Source organism: Solanum dulcamara, chromosome 1, assembly GCF_947179165.1.
Source record: "Solanum dulcamara chromosome 1, daSolDulc1.2, whole genome shotgun sequence".
Lineage (NCBI taxonomy): Eukaryota > Viridiplantae > Streptophyta > Magnoliopsida > Solanales > Solanaceae > Solanum > Solanum dulcamara.
In genome coordinates, this window is record NC_077237.1 from 18,296,718 (window position 1) to 18,315,739 (window position 19,022).

Consider the following 19,022-nt stretch of genomic DNA (forward strand, 5'->3'; position numbering starts at 1 on the left):
TTAATTTGAAGCTCATTCCTCTCAACCTTCTAAGAGACGCTTCCCGCTTCGACTTACCGCTAAAACCGAAAGATTCAAATGCCTTAAGCAGAGAGCAGCTCTAGCGTCTGAGCGACGAGGAATGGAGGACGAGGGGGAGGCTCTTTCAGCAACAAAACATGAAGATTCGAGCGACGAATTCCTCAGGGAGCCAGAGGATGATATCGATTGCGGATCTAATAGCGGCGAGGATGACGACGATGATGAATGGAATGTAGAAGTGGGTACCAGTTCGCCAGACGAAGACCGTAAATCGCAAAATGTTGACGCTCTTGTGAGGTAGTGTGAACTATTCTGTACTTGCAAAGACCAAGCATATAAGTAGTAGGCGGATGAATTTTTCACTATCTCGTACTCGTACTGTATATGTTGGAGAACTTTGGTTGAATTAGGGTTTCACAATTTTTCATATGTTATTGTGACAGAAACTGTTTAATTTGTCAATCGCACGGTATCATTTCATCTAGGAACTTTAATCACAGCAGTCAATATGGATTAACTATGTCGTTTGGGCCATTTGTATGAATATTCTATGTGCATTCTGTTGGGTTTGGCCAATTACTAAATAAAATTTGAATCTTGTACCATGTTCTGATTCATGTCTTCTCTGCAAATTTATTGTCTTTTAAGTTTCTGATGGATTAGAACACACATTTCACTTTTGTGCCAAATGAATTACACATACTTTTTTATTCCGATAAATCACTAATACTAAAGGAAAATTATCTAGAAATCTTACAAAATTGATCTATGATATCATGATTGTTATGAAATCAGGGGTAACCTTATTGTGAAAAGACAGTCCCTACTTCCACGAGTCTATTCAGTGACAGATGCAGCAGCCAATCTCCGAAAGCCATTCAAACCTCCAAGCTCCAATGGTTACAGTAGTACAAATGAGCATCTAGCCCGCCGTCTTTGTGCTCGTAAAAAGTTTGTGCCTTGGGGCTCAACAAGTCCAACATTGATTGCAATTACAAACAGGCTGAAAGCTCCAGAAGCTGCTGAGATAGATGCGGTGGAAGACAATGTAGAACTGCCACCTGGTGTTGACCCTCTGGTGTTGTGGCAGCCTGAAGAAATTGTGGAGGAAGGCTATAATTTAGTACCTATAATTGTGGATCCATTGCTTGTTAGGTTCCTTCGTCCTCATCAAAGGTACTTCACATGACATAGGTGATATAGGGTGTACTCCCTCTGACCTATATTAGTTGATCACTATACTAAAAATAGTTGTCTCATATTAGTTGATCACCTTACTAAATTAAGAAAACATTAATTGATGTTTCCCCATATTACCCTTGCAATTAATTCATTTTGAAAGTGTTAACGCTTGTTTGTAAAGTTCAAAAGAAGTTCTTAAAGGGTGAATTGGTAAAACTACCTCTTATTTATGATTTCTTAATATGTGTGTAAAAAGGAAAGTGATCAACTAATATGGGACGGAGGGAGTATTTGGTTATAGTTATGTGATATTTTAAGGCGTACTGTTGAACTAAGTGCATGAATGAAAAGGCAATGTAAGAATTGGAAGCTACTGATATATACAATGTATCATAGTGTGAAGCACTCAAAAGAATTCTTTATATCTTCGCATTAGGTTACTTTGTGCCATTTTATTTCATAATAGTCAAGTTAAATTTGCAGCATTAGTTTCTGAAAATATACATCAGTAAGTTGATAAACTGTTCACTCCTCCATCATAACTCCAAATAGAACATTTCTTCCTTATTTCATAAAAAATAAACACTCCAAAAAAGAATATTTCTATTATTCCCCGAACTTCAACCTCTTAATTTTATCTTTAATACCATGTAGTATTTAATCTGTTTCTAAATGAATTTCAATCAAGTTAAGCAACATTGAGAAACTCTTAAATTTGACTATGTTTGCAGCATGCCACAGTATCTATATCATTTAAAGACTATATATGGTTATACTTGCAGGGAAGGGGTTCAGTTCATGTTTGACTGTGTCTCAGGTGCACTTAGTAGCTTCAACATTAATGGATGCATTTTAGCTGATGATATGGGGTAACGTACTTTTGATTATTCTCCTTGACTATGTTTCTCTAAGTTGAGTGGTCTTAGGTGTTTTATTTTGGCTTGTTGGCTGCTCTTTGTGTTTAGTGCAGTTTGGGGAAGACTCTGCAATCAATCACACTACTTTACACTCTTCTTCGTCAGGGATTTGATGGAAAAGCAATGGTCAGGAAGGCAATAATTGTGACCCCTACTAGTCTCGTTAGTAATTGGGAGGCCGAAATCAGTAAGTGGGTTGGAGAAAGAGTTAAACTTGTTGCTTTATGTGAAAGCACTAGAGATGATGTTGTGTCTGGCATTGAAAGTTTTATCAATCCCCGTAGTAATATACAGGTAAGTTTTTTGAGCTATCCTAGTTACATCATGGTTGAGGGGTATCAATTCATATAATGTTCTCCCAGGTATTAATTATTTCCTACGAGACATTTCGGTTGCATTCTTCAAAATTCAGTATATCTGGATCATGCGACCTTCTCATATGTGATGAGGCTCACAGATTGAAAAATGATCAAACACTTACTAATCGAGTAAGACATGTTTACTTATTTTGATGACTTAGATTGCTTTTTGTGGAGGAACTCTGGAATCTTTGTCGAGTCTAATTAAAAACTTGCGATTAGGCGTTGGCTTCTCTAGCATGCAAGCGCCGGGTTCTACTATCAGGGACACCAATGCAAGTGAGATCGTATCTGACTTTTCTTTAATATCTTTTATTAACATAATTTGTTTTGGGTTTTGCTACATAATGCATTTTTCTTTCCCACAAATTTCCAGAATGATCTGGAAGAGTTTTATGCCATGGTTAATTTCACCAATCCAGGTATCTTGGGTGATGCTGCACACTTTCGGCGTTATTTTGAGGTGAGCTTACGCTTGAATTTAAAAAATTTAACATGAATTCTTATGTACTTATTCTTTTACCACAGTTTTGGGGTTTAAAGAGTAGATAAGCTTTTTTATTATATCATCATTGAATGCACTATCAATATCTTTTTTTCCTGGGTAAGGAGACATATATTGGTTATCACTATTTCTCTCAGTATATAAGCATTTACTTTACTGTGGTTTTCGATCCAACTGTTTGTAGACACCAATAATTTGTGGTAGGGAACCCACTGCCACAGAGGAAGAGAGGAAATTAGGATCTGACCGCTCTGCTGAACTGAGTTCCAAAGTTAATCAGGCAAGCTTTCCATTGTGAATTATGCAGTTTCAGAATTTCAGCTTGTTATTGATGTATTCTCTGCTCTGTCTAGCAATTCTACACCCAAAATCCAGTGTAGAAGAAAGAGATGTAATGGAAATATCACTGAATGGACCTAGAAGGCTTGAAGCCAGTCCATAATCTTTTTGTTATTCTTTTGGAAGAAACAAATTAAATCGTTAAATTGGGGAAGTCCAAAATATTCAAGAAATGAAATACAATCAGATGTGTTAGAAAATTAATTGGTTTTGATTAGGATATCACGCTCATTGCAGACTTTGATGTCTGCCTCTTGTCTTTCTTGTAAGGGACCCGCATATCTGAAATACTCGCATGGAATGATTTCACGTGCTTTTTCTGCACATCGCTGACAGTCTTTTTTCTTTTTTCTACGGGTCTCAGTTCATTTTGAGGAGGACAAATGCGTTATTGTCAAACCACCTACCACCAAAGGTATGCCTTATCTTTATTTCATTAGATATTGTCATATAGTGTATTATGAAAAGTGTTGATTGTGCTTCAGAAGATTTGACCTTAAAAGAAGTACAATGACTTTTTCTACTGCACTTTTAGTTACTCTATCAGATCTGTTATTTTGGCAGATTGTTGTTTGAGGTATTAATTTAGTGATAAACTACCAAGTTCTGATTTGGCGTCTATGGCAAACTCTTGTCTCCTCTATGTTTGCCGGACAAATTTCGGACCAAGTAGAATAGTACTAACCTTCTGTACTCGAATTATTAAGTGACATTTTGGATTTTAATACAGCTTGGACTGTGTTCTCATTCTTATGATGCTAAAGAAACCTTTTCCATCTAACAAAGATAGGAGCACTTCAGGCTGTTATTTAGTACTGTAAGTATAATAATTATAATAACAATAATAATAAATAAATAAATAAAATAATACTAACAAAAAGAATGTTACAAGTTAAACAAATAATAATAAAAAATAGAAATCAAAAGTCTCATCTCAAAAGAATGTCTACTCATTTATCTAGATAATAATAATATGTTGGTAGGGGTAAGGTCTGCGTATACTCCACCCTCCCCAGACTCCACTTTGTGAGAATACATTGGGTCTGTTGTTGTAGTAATAATAATTTGTTGGTAAGCATTTTGATCATTCTGAAGGTTCTGAATGATTACACCCTTTAACTCTCAGATAATTGAAGTTGTTTGCTGCAAGCTGACACCGCTCCAGTCAGAGCTGTACAATCATTTTATACATTCAAAAAATGTAAAATTCTCGTTTTGCAAGCTTTTTGTCATGTGAAGTATTTATATCATTTAGCTCGCTTCTGGGATAATTTAGTTTGCTTTTGTTCTACCACTACCAAGTACAGGTGAAACGAGCAATCACTGAAGAAGCAAAACAATCAAAAATCTTAGCTTACATAACAGCTCTGAAGAAACTTTGCAATCATCCGAAGGTGAGCTATCATTCTCTCATAGTTTCTTCAAGTCTATTCATATGTAACAACTATACTGCTTATCTTCTGAACTGGAAAGTATAGCGGGTAGTAAGTCTTCTTTTAAGATACCAGCAAGGCTACACTTTTTTTTTTTGTGTGTTTTTTTGTGTGCCGTTCGAGGTTTTCTTTATTTTCCCATTATATATGTCCAGTATTTTCCCCTACATTCTTTTTAGTTTCCTATTTTAACGGAATACAGAACAGACTAAAGAAAAAGAAAAATTGATACTTATAAGAGGTATCTGAAACCATTTCTTTAATGTTGATGCCTTGAAAATTTACCTGAAATTATTGCTCCGTGTTGATACTTTGACAATGTATCTGAAAATATTGCTTTATACAAAATAGGTGTTAAGATTTTTTTAAAGATTTTTTTGCACTTTACAAGATAGTGGTGAAGTTGATGGTGGTCTGCACTTGCAGGAACTTCCACAGAAGACTAGTTCTTTATGGTTGGAAATTTTTTAAAGAAAAAACTCTTGAATTGTCCTTTCTTTACCTTGCTACTGCTTTTAGTTATTACTGTCATATGATAACAGAATTGTAATCCCAAATAGGAGGTAAGAAATTTCTAATCCAACATAGGAAAAATCATGATATAATCCATATTGGATTTGTTCAATCTTCAAAGTTATTGTCAATGCTGAACCTCAGTAAAATGAATATTCTCTAGAATTTGAATTTGGAAGATCAAAATTTTTAGGATAGCTCTAGTTGTTAACTTTCTCTTTTTGATATAAAAGAAATTTCCTATGAGTTTTTGGCCCGACTCCTGTAGGCGCAGGTTCGAAACTCCGGGGAGTATTAATTCGCCCCTCCACCCTCCTCCCAACATAATATTAGGCTTTGTTTGTGGCAGTGTTTGAACCCGTGACATGTAAGTAATCCCCCCATCACATGTTGTGTCCTTACCATGGAACCAAAGCCCTGGGGGCCCACCTCTCTTGTGTTAACTTGTTACTGCTTTTCCTTATGACTTTCTTAGCGCCATATAATACCAAAAATTCCTGACCATGATATTATCCATCTTGTGTTTATTCAATTTGCTAGTAACAAAACTGTTGCTTCCTAATGTCAAATATCTGTAGCTGATATACGACACGATACGAAGTGGAAGTCCAGGGACATCTGGTTTTGAGGACTGCATCCGCTTTTTCCCTCCAGAAATGTTTTCTGGAAGGTAAGCTGTTTTAGCCAACTTTCTTTCTGAAGATCGTCTTCAACTTAATTACTTCCAAATAAAGAAATGGCCTTACAAATAATCTGCTAGGTGTGGCTCATGGACTGGTGGCGCTGGGTTGTGGGTTGAACTGTCCGGGAAAATGCATGTCTTAGCCCGGCTACTGGCTCAACTTCGTCAGAAAACAGATGATAGGATTGTTTTGGTTTCCAACTACACACAGGTATCGAGGATTAACTATAGTTACCAGAATCTAAAAGGGCAGCCCGGTGCATTAAGCTCCTGCTATGTGCAGGGTCCGGGGAAGGGCCGACCACAAGGGTCTATAGTTACCAGAATCTGAAGTGCGAAATGCAAGTTTTTGTTACATGTGTTAGTTTTCTTTGATTTGGACGTATGTTTAGTTTGCTCTGGCTTTAATTTCATCTTTTGAGTCTCGTAGACCTCTAAGCATCCATCATCTGGGACAGGACTCCAAATATTTCTCCAGCATGAATCTGTTATTGCTGGATGCTTGTGTAGAATTATGATTTCATGGCTTGTGATCACAATTATGAATTAATGATTTCAAGTGGTAAATAGTATGCTGAGATTGTAAAAGTGCATTCGATCTTTTTTCTCTGATGTGCGCGGAGATGGCTTTGGGGTGGGTTAAAACCAGTATTTCGTTTAATAATGGGCTTATTGAGATCACTAAATCATTTTTTATACTGGTTAAAAGTGTTGCGTATATTTTGGTTGGCTCTATCAGGATACTGTTAGAAGAGAATGGGAAGATAGTTATTGGCAGTGGTTTAGTAGTCCATCACAGCATCACTACAGTTTGACTATAATATCCATATTTAGCCCATCCTAGGAGCAGCACTTCCTTTTTTTTTGCAGATGTGCTAGCTTTCTTCTTCCCATTCCACCTCTTAGTCGAGTACTCTTGTGTTTTCCTGATGTAAGATACATGCCTGTTGCCACATTGATCTTCATCAATCTTAAATACCAAGTGTTTTCCTTGTTTCTAATGTTCTAAGTTCCATATTGTAATCGGAACAAGTGACTGTATTATCTCTAGGCTCTAGATCCTTTAGTTACTCTCAGTCTAATATCTGCTGGTAAAACTTTAGCATCAGTCAAACTAGTTTGGTGACTGTAGCTTCTGTTTCATAAGATAACGAAGGTCAACAGCTTGCTTTCAAGATACAAACACTGTGATATAGCATTACTTATTTGTTTATTACATTCAGTTTTTTGGTGTATAGCTGAATTTCTCTCATTTGTTTCTTCTCCCTTAATGAATAAGTAACTGATTTCTCTCTGTTGTTTTCTCTTCCTTCTTTCTTTTATCATCCGTCTTAACTGTGAGTTGTGAATAACCAGACACTGGACCTTTTCTCTCAATTATGCCGTGAAAGGAGATATCCCTTCTTAAGACTTGATGGAACTACATCAATTAGTAAAAGACAGAAGCTAGTTAATCATTTCAATGATCCAGCAAAGGTACCTGGGGATTTTATCACACTTGTTTATCTTACATAGATTTGGCATTACCAAGACTTATTTAGTGCATCTTTTAGGATGAGTTTGCGTTTCTATTGAGCAGCAAGGCTGGAGGTTGCGGTCTTAATTTGATTGGTGGGAACCGTCTGGTTTTATTTGATCCTGACTGGAATCCAGCCAATGACAAACAGGTGAAAGCTTTACCCGATAATTACCAAATGATGCCGGAATATGTTGCTTTTCAGGTACATAATATTCAGATTTTCCAACTGTTCCGCAGGCTGCTGCAAGAGTCTGGAGAGATGGACAAAAGAAGAGGGTTTACATCTATAGGTTTTTGAGTACTGGAACTATTGAAGAAAAGGTTTGATTCCTAGAAGCCTCTGCTTAACGACTTCCTATCTTCTCTCATTGTTCCGTTGTAGAAATTTATTTTTATTTGCAGGTTTACCAGCGTCAGATGTCAAAGGAAGGTCTTCAGAAAGTTATTCAGCAGGAACAAACAGATTCTGATATCCAGGTAATGTTTTAGAGTCTCTTCTTTTTTCTTATTCTTCTGCTGAAATGTGGTACTAATAAATGTTTACAGGGAAACTTTCTCTCAGCAGAAGACCTGCGGGACCTGTTCACATTTCATGATTGTAGGTATGTATGTTCCATGATGTGAAATCTCCTATACCTTCAAATGGTTCAAGTATTTTTATCAGTTATGGTGAAGTTGGGGATTCTGTACTATGGAAGTGCACCTCCTCCATTCCCTTTTCTTTTTTCGCATCTGAGTAGTGCTGGCAAATGAACGGGTTGGATTTGATATAGACGGGGCTGAAAATGGGTTAGATAAAAGCGAATAAAATTTCCAACTCGCCCATATTTCATGTGGATAAAAAACTGGTTGAGTGACGGATAATACGGATATCCATATTATCTATGCATATGCATGACTGAAATTTGCTAACATATTCTATCAATCATTAATTGAATAGTTTTGATATATTTATATATATATATATATATATATATATATTCCCGAGAAAGGTAACCATTTGTATTAATCTATATAAACTCAACACCATAATTGGTGCTGAATTTAGAACTTTACGTCATTTAAAAGAGCAAAAATAAAGAGGAAAAACTCCTACCAGATCTTAATCCTTACACTTTACCAATTAAATCTACTAAATCTCCTACTTGCCCCCATTAATTCTATTTACACCAAAAAAGGAACAAACATCCTAATCTTTTGAATGAAATTGCTAGTATTTTCAAAATGTCTGTGAGTTCCTCTCTTTCCGTACTATCCACCAAATACATGCTGGGATGATCTTCCACCAATCTTCCTCTCCATTTCTCTTTCCCTATTCATCCAATGATTCAAAAGATCCATACTAGAACTAGGCTGTAGCCCAATTTAGACCCAAAATACAAAAGAACAGGTGCCATAGATTTATTGTCGTCTTACAATGTAAAAAAAGATGCTCATTACTTTCACCCTCCTGACCATATAGTAGACACCTTGAACAAATCTGAAAACCTCTTCTTTGTAGCTTCTTGAGATAAACATGCTCTCCTTGCCACCAACCAGACAAAACAAGATATCTTTACTGGAATTTTTGTCCTGGTTGCCCTGCGATTCCACCCAAAGTTCCTATAAGTTGAGTCATGGTAATAAAACTTTCTACTTCCCAGTCATTCGGAGCTCTCCTAAAGATAAGGGTTCCACCCTTATTGATTCCAAACCTGGTTTATCTGGTTGTGAGTCTGTGAGCTTATAGAGTAGAGATCAGGAATAGTGGATTGCAAACTACTTTCACCAATCCAGTGGTCCTTCCAAAAATCTGTCTTACTACCTTCTCCCACTGAAATCACCACATTTGCCCAAAATCATTCCACAGATTCCTAATGCTCTTCTATGCAATGCATCCATAAGTAATTGTCAATTCTTTAGTGATCCATTGCATTCCATTTCATATTCATGATTATTGAAATTTCTCCGAAGTGTCATATCCTCATTGTTGTACCTCCATAACCACTTCTGTAATAGGCTCTTTATATGCAATATCAGTTTTTATGCCCATCCTCCCTGTTTTTTTTGCTGAGAGTATGTACATCCCATTTTATCAGATGAGTACTACTGTTTTCTTTATTACCTTACCATGCCATAGGAAATCTCTCCTTATTCTATCTTTTATTCGAGCCCTCTCAGAATAGGAAAAACAACCATCATATATGTAGAGAGAGCATCCGTTGTAGTGTTAATTAGAGTCAACCTACCCCCCAAAGATAAGTACTGAGTTATTCTTTCACATTGCCACTTGTTTTCACACCTTTCAATGACATCATTCCATATTCATATGGATCTGCTATTTGCTCCCAATGTCATACTATATATATAATTTGCATAAATAACAATGAATAGAAAGTTCCAGTAGCATCTCATAAAGTAAATAGAGTTTTTTTATATTTTATTTTTATAAGCTAGCTTACGTTACTTTTCCTCACTCTCTTCTATGTTTGTTTGTTTGCTTACGTGTTTTTTTAAAAGAATCATATCCAGAAGCTGTAGTTTCTAACTTTTGGTATGAAGTTATTGGATGCTAGAATATGAAGGCTTTGAATCAAATTAGGTACTATTAAATTACATTATATATACTCTAATAATTTTGGTATTCAGTTACTTTGAAACGAAATAATATGCACATTGGTATAAACTTGATAAAAGTTAAAACTACCAGATTTTGATTTATATATATTGTTCTTTGCAAAATTGATTGTAAAAATGAGAAAAAGTTCTTAAATCAGGTATGAATCTGCTTTACTTTTACAATTATGTCCAAAACAAATTATTTTTGTTCGAAAGGAGAAGAACCCTTCTACTCCAAACCCAAAGTCAAGTCCTGCTTTGCACATTCCAGATTAGTTCAGCAGCAATAACAAGAATTTATGGATTGGTCATATGATTTATCCATTTTTGACCTGTGGTTTATCCATTTTTACGATGGGTTACATGGATTGATCCATATTTTATCCAGATTAAACGGATCAGTTATCCAACCCATTTTTAAATGGGTGGATTAGACGGTTACCTGGATATCTTACCATTTTGCCAGCATTACATGAGACATAGAGAAAGCCTTATGGATTGGGATTCAGAGGTGTGCATGTAATATATGTATCTATGAGTTTTGCTAACCTACTACATGACTGTAATAAGTTGGCATTGCACTCATTTTTCAGTTCTCCAAAATACAACTACTTTTTTATTAACAGCGGGATAGTGTCTTTACTCAAAAAATTATGCACGGTCTTGTGATCTCCCATCCTCTTTGTCAAGTTCAAATCCTATTCTACGAAATTCATCTTGTTTCAACAATTCTTCGTTCAGTAAATAACACACGGGGGATCTTTGTTCTTACTACATACGATTTCTTTTTAGCTATTTACCAACATTTGGTCTCTTCAATTGAAGTGAAGGTGAGGTTAGAAGCCTGGTGGTTGAAAGCAAATGGAAATGTGTCTCCACTTGCCGACAAGCAATGGGCCAATGGCTTCCATTCATCGCAGCCTCCTCCTCACCTTCTTGTTCGCGTCAACCTCCAACATCCCCGTACGATTAAAATTCAAGAAAAAGATGAAACTCAATTGAAAAAAATTACAAAAAAATAGAGAAGTCTCGACAATTGAGAAAACACAGACAACACCGCAACATTTGTGAAATTGATAGATCTTTTTAAGTATAGCATAAATATAGAAATTGACAAGATGTGTCTTCATTCTTGGGTGGCTTAGTAGGCGTTTGGACATAAAAATATGATATTTGAAGTTGAAAAAGTGTATTTGGAAATTGAAATTGTGTTTGAGCATACATATAACTTGGAAAAAAAGTTGAAATTTTGTGAGTCAAAAAGTTTTTTTCACTTGAAAAATTCGTCAATCTCAAAATTTTCAAACTCATCTTCAAAAAGTTTTCAAAAAATCAGTCCAATGTATAACCAAACAATAATAACAACAACATACCTAGTGTAATCTCATAAGTGGGGTCTGGTAGTGTGGTGTACGCAGATCTTACCCCTTCTTGTGAAGGTAGAGATGTTTTCCACCTAGTGTAATCTCATAAGTGGGGTCTGGTAGTGTGGTGTACGCAGATTTTACCCCTTCTTGTGAAGGTAGGGATGTTTTCGATAGACCTTCAACTCAAGTAAAACATTTCAAAGCATATTAGAAAAGGAAATATAATAGTGAAGAAGCCATGTTGGAGATAATGGAGAAAAGAACAACAACAACAAAATACTAGGATAATCGAAGCAAAGGAAACAATTGGTAAACAACAAGTAATCAATGTAATTCCACAAGTGGAGTCTGGGGAAGGTAGGATGTACGCAGACCTTACCCATTTGTGGGGTAGAGAGGTTGTTTTTGATAGACCCTCGGCTCGACAGACAAAAAAAGAATTCAAAGGATGGTAGCAAGAAAATATGACAACATAATAGCAAGACACAAAACAAGTGAAACAACATATTGTAATACATAGAAGAAAAAACGTGATTACTAAATACTACTACTAATAAGGAAAAGCATAAAGGGACTAAAGGGACTTATCCCGCTGCCTCTCCCTTACAAAGTGCAATAACACTCGGCTACCTACTAACCTTTTAGTCTAATCCGCGGCCTGCTCCTGGTTCTTCTTCGGCCTACCTCTACCTGTCATAACTCGTGTTACAACCAACCTCTTACACCTATTTCTTGCCGCATCCACACACCTCCTCTTTACATGCCTGAACCATCTCAGTTTTGCTTCTCTCATCTTGTCTGCCATAGGGGGTCACTCCCACCTTGTGCTATATAACTTCACCTAATCATATCTTTCTTAGTGTGCCCATACATCCATATGAGTATCCTAATCTCCCGCTACATTCATCTTTTTGAACGTTGGTGTTCTTGACTGACCAACACTCTACCCCATACAACAATGTCAGTCTAACCACCACTTTGTAGAATTTACTTCTAAGCCTCAGTGACACATTCTTATCGCACAATATCTCGAATATGAGCCTTCATTTCACTCATTCAACTCCAATACGATGTGCAACATCATCATCAATCTTCCTATCTCCTTGGATTATGGAATCAAGATACTTGAAACTTAAAGGAAATAATAGGTATTCCCTCTGTCTCAATTTTTATGAGGTAGTTTGACTTGTCATGGAGTTTAAAAAAGAAAGACTTCTAACAATCGTGATCTAAAATAAATCATAAATGTTTGTGTGACTATAAATCATTTCATTAAGGGTAAAACATGTATTTAAAGTTAAAGTGTTATTAAATATAGAAATATGTCATTATTTTTTGGACTTACTAAAAAGGAATGTAAGTCATATAAATTGGGAGAGTGGGAATAATAATAAATATCAAATAATATGATAATAGGAGAGTAATAATAATAATATTGATATAGAAGAGAAGAGGCATGCAAGGTGTTCCTCTGACTCTCCTCAGAGTGAAAGTCATCATCAGTCTCCCCATCTCCTTGGATGAGTGACATCATCATAATCTCTTTCCAATACTTCTTTAGCCTACCTCTGATTCTCCTCAGACCTACCATAGACAACCTCTTACACCTCACTGGGTATCTGTGCATCTCATTTTTGTATGTACATATCATCTCGACCTATTTCTCTCATTTTGTCCACCATGGAGGAAACAAGCACCTTGTTTCGAATATCTTTATTCCTAATCTTATCTCTCCTAGTTTGCTCACAAATCCATCTTAGCATCCTCATTTTCGTTATTTACATCTTCTGGACTTGAGAGTTCGTAACTGACCAACACCCTCCCATCCAACATAGGTGATCTAACAACCACTTTAAAATTTACCTTAAAGTGTTGGTGGCACATTCTTATCACACAAGACATCGATGTGAGCCTCCAATTCATTCACCCCACACTACTATGATGTGTAACATCATCGTCAATCTCTTCATTTTCTTGGATTATTGACCCAAGATACTTGAAACCTTTTTTGGGGGGATTTCTTGTTTATCAATCCTCACTTCTACATTTGCCTTGTTAGTTACATCACTGAACTTGCTATGCAAGTACTCTGTCTTAGTCCTACTCAACCTGAACCCTTTAGACTCCAAAGTCTGTCTCCAAAGTCCAAACCTCTTGCCTTGGTTAAACTTTGCCACATGTCTTCAATCAATATTATGTCATCTGCAAATAACATACACAATGACACCTTCCTTTGGATATGCTGCGTCAATTCATCCATCATCAAAGCAAATAAAAATGGGCTAAGAGTTGATCCCTGGCGGAACCCCATCTTGACTGGAAAGTGTTCTGAGTCTCCTCCCATTGCCCTTACCCGGGACTTGACTCCATCGTAAATGTTCTTAATCACCCTAATATATGCTACATGTATACCTTTAGCTTCAAAATATCTCCATATAACCCCCATAGGGACTATATTGTATACTTTTTCTAGGTCAATGATTATGTATTGTAAGTCTATGTTCCTCTCCCTATAATGCTCCACTGATCTCCTTAAGGGATGTATGACTTCTATAGTTGATCACCCCGACATGAATTCAAATTGGTTCTTGGTGATAGATACACCCCTCCTCACCCTAATCTCCACCACTCTCTCTCTAAATTTCAAGTGTGGCTTACTAGCTTGATACCTCTATAGTTGTTGTAATTCTGAATATCACCCTTGTTCTTGTACAAAGGGATCATTATACTCCATCTCCATTCTTCGGGCAATTTTGTCGTCCCAAAATTGACATTAAACAACCCAGTTAACCACCCCATAACTGTCTTGCCTAGGGTCTTCCAAAATTCCATCGGGGATCTCATCTGGCCCGATCGCCCTCCCCTTCCCAACTTACGCATAGCCTCTTTAACCTCCTCAAGCTTTGAATGTATAACCAAACAATATTTTACAATAATTTTTGAAAAAAGGAAAAAGTTTCCATGGAAAAACGGCTCCTTAGCAAGCACTAGCTCCATCATTTCCGGCACATGTCTTCATGTGATGCCGTTTTTATATTCTTATTCTTTATGGAGTATGATTGGATTTAAAAGAAAATTGAGAGCCCATCCGTCCTTGACATATATCAACACTAAAAACTACAGAGCCAAAGGTAGCAGTGATGCTGCTTTCGGTGCTTGGCTTTCAGGTCATTGCCCCCCACTGTATCACTGAACTGAGGGGACAATTCTGAAAGAGCAATAAAAGAAGGACAGTATGGGGCATATATAGAGAAAGAAAGAGAAAAGGGTTGGGATTGATTTTTGTGGTATGAAGACAAAATCAAAGAAACTCTTTCGAGTTGCTTTGGAACAATTAGGAGATTCTCTAGAAGAAATACAGGGTTTTGCTAAATTTAATATGTTAGCTATTGTGCTACTAGGCGCATTTAAAGGGGGTAAATGGTTATAATACGAACATGCTACTTTCATTGCATATATAATGATAATATGGTTAAGAGTTCATATGTTTCTCTTATTTGTTTTCTTTGGATAAGAAGAAAGATCATCTACCATATCGGAGGGGTTAACTGTACAGCAGAAACTTATGGAAGCTCGCATTGTATAATTTTTATGTTCCTATATGTTGTATCAATGATCTGACTGTGTTTGAAATTTTAGTAGTTTCAGCTATTTTATTATGAATCACTGTTGCTCTCATCTTCATGTTCTATTATAACTTTGTATCATGTATGACCAAAATGCTTCTTGTCTTCCATATTTAATTCAACTTCAAGTGTTAATACAGGTCTGAGATTCATGAAAAGATGAGTTGCGACCGCTGCCAACCAGATGCAGTGATGCCAGATGATAACACCATAGCTGAGTTCCACATTCAGGGTCATCAGTCTGATCAAGAGGATATTGGGGGATTTGCAGGTGTAGCTGGTTGCTTGCATACATTACAAAGCTCAGAGAAGCAGGTTGGTATTTATTTGTATAGTCCAAGTATCAGTTCTGTAATTTGGTTGTCATACAACAAACACCCTTCCCCAGATAGGAGCTCCCAAGGAAGAGGACTTGGCCAGTTGGGGTCATCATTTTTCCCCAAAATCAGTACCAGATGTAATTTTCCAGTCCGCAGCAGGAGATGAGGTAAGCAGAGGGTTCAAATTTCTATTGCATTGAGCTCAGACTAAACTCCTCTCCTCTCATGCCCCCAAGCAACAAAAAAGTAAATCATATATTATTAAAAGTGGGAAGCACCATAGTTGAAAGTTGGATTACAAAAATATCCCTAATCATATTTAATATGACAACTTTGTCCTGATCACTTAATTACATTTTAGAAACTAAAACTCATGTCTTTTATCAATTGAATAATTAATCCAGTTACACTGAACTGGGAATAATACTATACTATCTGCAGTAATTATTGTAGGCTGTTAGTGTGCAAACCTTATAAAATTATCAGTTATAATATCAAACTTTTTATATTACGACATTTAGTTGTTTGGTCTTTTGGGTTTCAATCCATTAAATTCTCTATACCCTTTTCATATTTTTTGCACTTTATATAAGTCATCACACTGTCAATTTTTTTTATCACTTAATTCTTTCTCCTCTTCGGTTAGACTACACAAAAGCTACTACTATTGCCCTCTTATTTGTTGAGTTTTCTTAGCATAAGGTAATACTATTCCTTTGAACAAGTTAAGTTTCTGCTTACTGCTTGAATATGGCTTGCATTTACGAAATAATGTGCAAAGATAATATATTTTATTTTAATTTATATGAATCACTTTATTTTTTTAGCTTGCTCCAAAAGAATATCGCTTTGTGAATAATTTCCGAACTAAATTCAAAATTATGTATATTTTGTGGGTTTGATTTCATATCCGATCCAACTTTATCGGTTTGGTTTAATTTTGTGTGATTTTTGGATTCGTAATGGTCACACTTTTAATATATTATAGATAGTTTTATTTTCCTTTTACATTAGTAAGTAATATAATCATGCATGAAGTTGCTAGCTTTGTGAAAAAAAGAAAATAACTCCGAGCATGTATATCATTTAGTTATATGACATAAAAGTAATCTTGCATTAAAAATATATGTTGTATTTGAATTCACTTCCTAACTGAATTATAGTTCAACTTTAAAGTTTTAGAAGATGTCCAAAAATTTACATTCACGAATAAAGTCATGTGACTAGCTTGATTGTGTATCAATTTGAAATTATATTTTTTTCCTTTCATATTTTCAATTGCTCATTACACACATTTAAATAGAGTATTATATATCCATTTTAGGAAGTCTATATTTATTCTAAGCACGTGCAACGCACGTGTCGAGAAACTAGTGAAGAAATAAAAGGAAAGAACAGTGATTCAAATTTCTGAGTTATAATTTAATGTACTTAAAGATCTCCGAAAAGTTAATCACGTGTCATACTCCAAATGTTAGAAAAATTAGTATGACCAGTGGAAGGTATACGGGCAGATTTGGTATTATGTGACAGTTCATTGTATGATACTATGATACATATTGACGCCAACAGAAAAAGGACAAAACTTAAACCTTCTATGTCCCCGGGGTCTTGTTTGCTGTTACATTATATTAAATTGGAATACTCATTTTTCTAATATTTACAGGTTTCGTTTGTTTTCACTTGCCAAGTGGATGGGAAGCTCGTGCCTGTTGAATCAACTCTAAAGCCAAAACAAGAGGTGGAAAATAGAAATTCACCTCATTTCAAAGAAATGCTTCTGAGAAAGCCCACATTTTCATCTCCACGTCAAGCACCATCACTAAAGACGTCATCAAGCAAGCCATCTAGTGAGAAAGAAAACTCATTTCCGAAACAGGATTTGATATTGCAAGCTCAAGCACTGTCAGCATCAACTAATGGAACTTCTACGAGTAAATTACCTGCATTTTTTAAACCTTTGCAAAAGCCAAGAAGCAAGTTGAGTAGACCTTTAGAAGATAGTAAAATATACGAGAAGAGCAAATTCTCTTCGGAGAATCATTTGCCCAAAAAGAGATTATCTCCTGATTATATATTTGATGATGATTTTGCCTAGAACTTGGTTCCTTTTTCCTTTTGCTTCGGTTTTACCGGTTACACACATTAAGAATTCCCCAAGCTATCAAACCTGCTATATGTTTCAATTACGTCTGGTCTTCATTAATGATACGAAGGCTCAGTAGAGAGAAATTTGATTAATGAAATTATTTGCACTGATGACATTGGTAAAATTTATTGGTTTGGCTAATTCTTCTGGCCTTAATTTAGGGAACATTTGCATTAGTCAATTCTTATGTCTTGCAAGTATTTCCTATTTTCTCCCATTGTGACATGTTGGAAAGACACTTCTTGATATGCCCCGAAGTTTGTTGATGGGAATTTATTGTGGTTCCACACCTTGTAATCTCTCTCCGTCTTGTAATTAGGGGTGACAAATGAGTGGATTAGATTGAATTTGGATGGATTGAATATGAATTGAGTCAAAATGAATTGAAGTACAATTCACTCGAATAAAATATGGGCAAATATGAATTTTACCCCCCTTGATGAAAACTTCATTTGATATTTTGGAGACGAGCATTTCAATCTTATATCTTAGCTTCTCAAAAGTTGATGTTGGTAATGCCTTTGTGAATAAATCTGCAAGATTATCACTCGAATAAATTTGTTGTACATCAATATCATCATTCTTCTGGAGATCATATGTGAAGAAAATTTTTGGTGAAATATGTTTCGTTCTGTCTCATTTTATGAAGCCACCTTTCAATTGAGCTATGCACACGACATTGTCTTCGAATATAACTGTGGATACTTTGATATCATTTTTCAGGCCGCATCTTTCTTTGATGAACTGTATCATCGATCTCAACCACACACATTCTCTACTTGCTTCATGAATTGTTATTATTTCAGCATGATTTGAAGAAGTAGCAACAATAGACTGCTTTGTAAATTACCATGACATAACAATTCCTTCGTATGTAAATAGATAACCTGTTTGAGATTGAGCTTTATGTGGGTCTGATAAATAACTTGCATCTTCATAACCAATAAGGTCTGCACAATCTTTGTTAGTATAAAACAAACCCATATCAATGATACCTTTTAGGTATCGCAAAATATGCTTTATACCGTTCTAATGTCTTCGCGTTGGGGATGAACTATACCTTGCCAGCAAATTAATAGAAAATGTTATATCAGGTCTGGTTGCGTTAGCAAGATAATAAGTGCACCAATAGCACTGAGATATGGTACTTTAGGATCAAGAACTTCTTCATTCTCTTCTAGAGGTCGAAATGGATCTTTATCCACTTCTAGTGATCGAACAACCATTGGAGTACTTAATGGATGTGCTTTGTCCATGTAAAATCATTTTAAGATTTTCTTAGTGTAGGCAGATTGGTGGACAAAGACCCCATATGTTAAATGTCCAATTTGCAGATCCAGACAAAGTTTTGTTTTTGCAAGATCTTTCATCTCAAATTCTTCTTTAGATATTCAATCGTCTTTTGGACCTCTTCAGGGGTTCCAATGAAATTTATGTCATCAACATAAACGAGTATAACAAACTCTGATTTCGTTTTCTTAATAAAAACACA

The 19,022-nt window shown here is 35.8% G+C and overlaps 1 protein-coding gene across 2 annotated transcripts; it reads left to right on the top strand.

Annotated features, from left to right (window-relative positions):
• Nucleotides 1-2: 2 nt before the first annotated feature.
• LOC129902842 (protein CHROMATIN REMODELING 25) lies at nt 3-17,511 on the top strand. 2 transcript variants are annotated; one of them, XM_055978280.1, is made up of 21 exons: nt 3-318; nt 817-1,197; nt 1,986-2,072; nt 2,174-2,414; nt 2,483-2,608; nt 2,702-2,758; nt 2,856-2,942; nt 3,169-3,264; nt 3,688-3,738; nt 4,450-4,524; nt 4,631-4,717; nt 5,848-5,939; nt 6,030-6,162; nt 7,308-7,427; nt 7,505-7,618; nt 7,708-7,791; nt 7,873-7,947; nt 8,017-8,072; nt 15,202-15,376; nt 15,454-15,548; nt 17,048-17,141. In XM_055978280.1, exons 1-20 carry the CDS (start codon nt 122-124, stop codon nt 15,520-15,522), a joined length of 2,403 nt encoding a protein of 800 aa, XP_055834255.1. In that variant the 5' UTR covers nt 3-121; the 3' UTR covers nt 15,523-15,548; nt 17,048-17,141. The 2 variants fall into 2 exon arrangements, with proteins under 2 accessions (XP_055834255.1, XP_055834247.1); XM_055978272.1 differs by having other exon boundaries at nt 5-318; nt 15,450-15,548; nt 17,048-17,511.
• Nucleotides 17,512-19,022: the final 1,511 nt, after the last annotated feature.

Excerpts from the sequence above, each read along its gene's own strand:
- LOC129902842 (XM_055978272.1), top strand. The coding sequence starts at position 122 with ATGGAGGACGAGGGGGAGGCTCTTTCAGCAACAAAACATGAAGATTCG. Across the intron at positions 319-816 it reads AATGTTGACGCTCTTGTGAG|GGGTAACCTTATTGTGAAAA; the intron begins GTAGTGTGAACT and ends TTATGAAATCAG. Across the intron at positions 3,265-3,687 it reads TGAGTTCCAAAGTTAATCAG|TTCATTTTGAGGAGGACAAA; the intron begins GCAAGCTTTCCA and ends TACGGGTCTCAG.